General features: G+C 37.6%; 1 protein-coding gene across 1 annotated transcript; it reads right to left on the bottom strand.

Moving 5' to 3' along the window:
- Positions 1-3,029: 3,029 nt before the first annotated feature.
- On the bottom strand, positions 3,030-3,650 carry LOC113507312. The gene has a single exon (XM_026890177.1). It carries the CDS (start codon positions 3,648-3,650, stop codon positions 3,030-3,032), a length of 621 nt encoding a protein of 206 aa, XP_026745978.1.
- Positions 3,651-4,161: the final 511 nt, after the last annotated feature.

Below are 4,161 nucleotides of genomic sequence, written 5' to 3'. Positions count from 1 at the left end.
TGGAGCCGAGGTGTACAGCGACGTCTTGTTAGACGGCGTTATCAAACATCCTTTAAGTAATCTTTTAGCACAAAACACAATGCTAGGTTGGGTTTTATCAGGAAGGATGTCACGAGATTGCAATTCAGCACAGAAGAATTTTACGAGCTTGCATGTTCAGCTGAAAGAAGATGAAATGCTTAAGTTATTTTGGGAGCTAGAGAACGAGCCAAACATCATACAAAAAAGATTGTCAAAGGAAGAAGAAAGATGTGAAGAGTATTATGAAGCTACAATGACCAGAGACAAGGAAGGAAGATATGTGGTAAGATTACCATTCAAGGAACATCACCCAGAAGGTAAACCTAATGGATTGAAGGAAATAGCTGCAAAAAGGTTTGAGTTACAAGAAAAGAAATTCGCTAAAAATACTAAATATCATGAAGAATACAGCAAGGTTTTGGAAGAATACATTGATTTAAATCACATGATTGAAGTGGAGCCTAAGGATATCAATAATTCTAAAGCAGTTACTATGGAGACCAACGACGAGTGAGCAAGTTAAACATTATAAACTAGAGAGATTGACTTTTGGTACCGCATGCGCACCACTACTACGTATCTTGCTGTGAAAACATTACAGAGATTGGCAGATGATGAGAACACAAAATTTCCAGCTGCAAGTAAAATAACAAAATCTGATTTTTATATGGACGATTTATTGACAGGAAGCGAGACGGAAGATGAAGCTATTAGTATTTACAAGGACATGAACAAACTACTGAACTTGGGAGGCTTCGAGTTACAAAAGTGGAGCAGTGATAATGAAAACGTACTCAAATGTATGGGTATAAATAAAAGAGATGATCATGAGCTGCCCCTTAAAGTGAATAGTTTAGTTAAAGTCCTAGGAGTTAATTGGAATCGAGAGACAGACAATTTTGTGTATTCCCTCAACTTACCAGAAACAAAGGAGCCGATTACTAAACGACGTGTTCTTTCTGATGTTGCTAAATTATAGGATCCTCTGGGCTGTATAGCTCCTGTTGTTGTCATAGCAAAATTTATGATACAGAAGTTATGGAAAATGGGACTAGGATGGGACGACACCATAAGCGAAGAGCTGACGTCAGAATGGTTCCAGTTCAGAAATAATCTAGCTCACATTAAAAGTAAAAAAGCAACACATCTACAATCGAGCTGCACGTCTTCGCAGATGCTTCGCAGGCAGGATACGCTGCAGCAGTTTATATTAGAATAGTCGAGGAAGGCAGAGTCTACGTTAATTTAATAACAGCAAAAACAAAAGTTGCGCCTATTGAGAAACAATTATCTATTCCGAGGTTGGAACTCTGTGGTGCCACATTAGCAGCCAAACTGCTATTCGAGACAGCACAAGTAATGAACATAGCTAAGGAAAATTTGCACGCATGGACAGACTCGACCATAGTGTTAGCTTGGTTAAAGGGTGGTGCGAGTCGATGGAATACATTTGTCAGCAATCGAGTGTCGGAGATATTGAACATTCTAGATTATAAGCAATGGGTTCATGTGACTACGGACACAAACCCGGCTGATTGCGCTTCGAGAGGCTTGCATGCCTAAGAGCTGATAAATCACTCACTGTGGTGGAATGGACCAGCCTGGTTGTCAGCGCTGGATTTAAACATGAATTCAATTGAGTTTGAGGATACACAAGAAGAAGAGAAAGTTAGAGTTTTCACTACTTTATTAAATACTCAAGAGGAATTAATTTGGACTAAGTTCTCTTATTTACAAAAAACGTTAAGAATAATTTCATACCGTAGAAAATGGTTACAAAGAGGCAAAAATAAATATGGTACTGAAATTACAACACGAGGAATTAATGAAACTCTAAATAATTGCATTAAACAAGTTCAAAGTATCGAATTTAATCAAGAAATTAAGCAGTTAAAACCTCAAAGCAGTGTTTCCAAGAGAAGCAAACTACGCAACCTCTGTCCTGTTATCGATGAAAATGGCCTTTTGAGAGTTGGCGGACGTATACAACAGCCAGAAGCTACTATATTTATTACTTATTTGCGGGGATCGTGTCGAGATGAGAGCTTAGGGAGTTTGTGAAGTCATCCGAATTTGTATTTGAAGGAGATCGATATATTAGTAGGACTACCAAATCAGAAAGGATGCTGATTTGTAAACATGATGCTTGACTAAGTTGGATCTCGCGTACCATAACTTTATGTGAGTTCTTTATATAGGCAACAACTCCATCAGCTTTATTTACGTGATTAATAGTTAGGAATGAGAGGTAATTATTTATTTGGGGTACAGGTTTGTTGGGATTTAGTCTACATTCGTTTAAATTAATAATGTCTGGTTCTAATTTTAGGTCTGAGAGGTTAGAGAGTAGGTCGTCGTGGTTGGAGTAAATACTTCTTATGTTTTGGGTAACAATGGTAAAGTCAGTTTTTAGTATTTGTAAGTGCTTACTTAGTTCGTGAGGCATGCATTCCATGACTCTTGCAATCTCCAAACTATCAATGTTATTCAGCGTTTGTAGAGTACTATCCATTACTAAATATTATATAGGGATGAACGTACTTGTCTAGATGTGCGTTTAGTGTGTAAATGAAATATGGGTGTGTGGTATAGTCGAGATTTTGTGAAATTAATGTCGATGTTGATGTACGCGAGGTGCGCGTAGGAGTTGCATAGTTTTCCTTAGAGTAAGAGGAGTATAATTGAGAGTTCAGTGTGTTAATGAAATGTGACTGCGTGGTGTAACTGATTGAGTGTGAACGTTGTGTCTGTGTAGAACGGGTAAGCGTTGCGCAGTTTTTGTTATAGCAAAAGAATGTCTGTGAGGTGCGTATAAGTATCATAAAATTTAGCTTAAGTATAACGTAAAGAAAGTAAAGCAATCTATTATAACAGTAGATATAAAAAATAAAAATAATATTAATGAAAAACAAAACAAAATTCAGAGACAAAATTATAGCCATGTATGTGAATGGCTGTAATTGCATATAGTAATAAGTAAGTGGGCTTATCTGGGTAGTATGTACTAGTCAATCTTGCATAAGACTATGTACTTGTCCTTCACTTTTTATGATTATGGTAGGGGAGTTGTCATCTTTCTTAACGTAGACGACGCCGTACGACGTCCAACAGAACTTGAATTTTAGTGACTTTGTCAGGTCTCTTGCTAAGAAGTGGAGTCTTGCGCCCTTAGTGGTCAGTTTCTCGGAGACAAAGACTGGAGTATCTACGTCGGTCTTGAAGCCTAGGTGCTTAGCACAAATTTTGTTAGGATTTTTCCTGTTAAATTCTTTCATTTTCTTCATAAGATCAGTTTTGACTAGTGTTGAAGATAGTTCTATTATTATTGGGCCATTTTTTGTTTCTGTACGCTTTGTACGTGCTCGATAGATATCATTGATGTCTTTTTTGATTATGGGATAGTCGACATTCTCCGACAAAGTTATAACCATTTGCAGTAAGTCTTCTTTGGACTCCTTAGTGACTTTTGGCACATTTTTGATTTCTATAGTATTCTTACAAGATCCTCTTTGTAAGCTTTCTATTTTATCTTCTAACATTAGAATTTGCTCGTTATCTTTTTTTGATTGGATTTCCAGTTGTTCAATTTTCTTCTTCAAGTCCTCATTTTGAGCTGACAGTGCAGCCATGACATTTTCATGTTGATGTTAGTATTCGTGTTTTTTATTTTTAGCAGAGTTGGGTAAATTTTTTTGAGTTCGTCGTTATGAGCTGTCATCATAGAGGATATCAGATTAATCATCTCGTCCTTGAAAGAGTCCAGTTCAGCATTGTTAAAATCAAGCTCCCTTCCTCTCTTGGCTCGTTGGTAAACATAATTGGTTGGGGTGGTTTGCTCGGCTGGTTCTGCAATATTTGTCTCTGATAGTGATTTATTTCCAATTCCTGACATCTTGTTAGGCATAAGGTCAGAATTTAAGAAATGAGTAGCCAACTTCGTAAACGCACCTTAGTAGCAGACAGTACGATGACGAACAGATGAACGAATGGCGGATGACAGTGAAGTTTGGCAGATGACAGTGACGTATGGCAGATGACAGTGACGTGAGGCCGATGACAGGTGACGTAAGACAGTAGATGTGTAAGTAATGTCAAAGTGACAGAAAAAAGATGGCAGCTACCGTACCTGAAGGCCGGATA

Source organism: Trichoplusia ni, unplaced genomic scaffold, assembly GCF_003590095.1.
Source record: "Trichoplusia ni isolate ovarian cell line Hi5 unplaced genomic scaffold, tn1 tig00001458, whole genome shotgun sequence".
NCBI lineage: Eukaryota > Metazoa > Arthropoda > Insecta > Lepidoptera > Noctuidae > Trichoplusia > Trichoplusia ni.
This window is presented reverse-complemented; position numbering and strand designations above follow the sequence as displayed.

Coding starts and splice junctions, on each gene's coding strand:
- LOC113507312 (XM_026890177.1), bottom strand. CDS start 3,650: ATGGCTGCACTGTCAGCTCAAAATGAGGACTTGAAGAAGAAAATTGAA.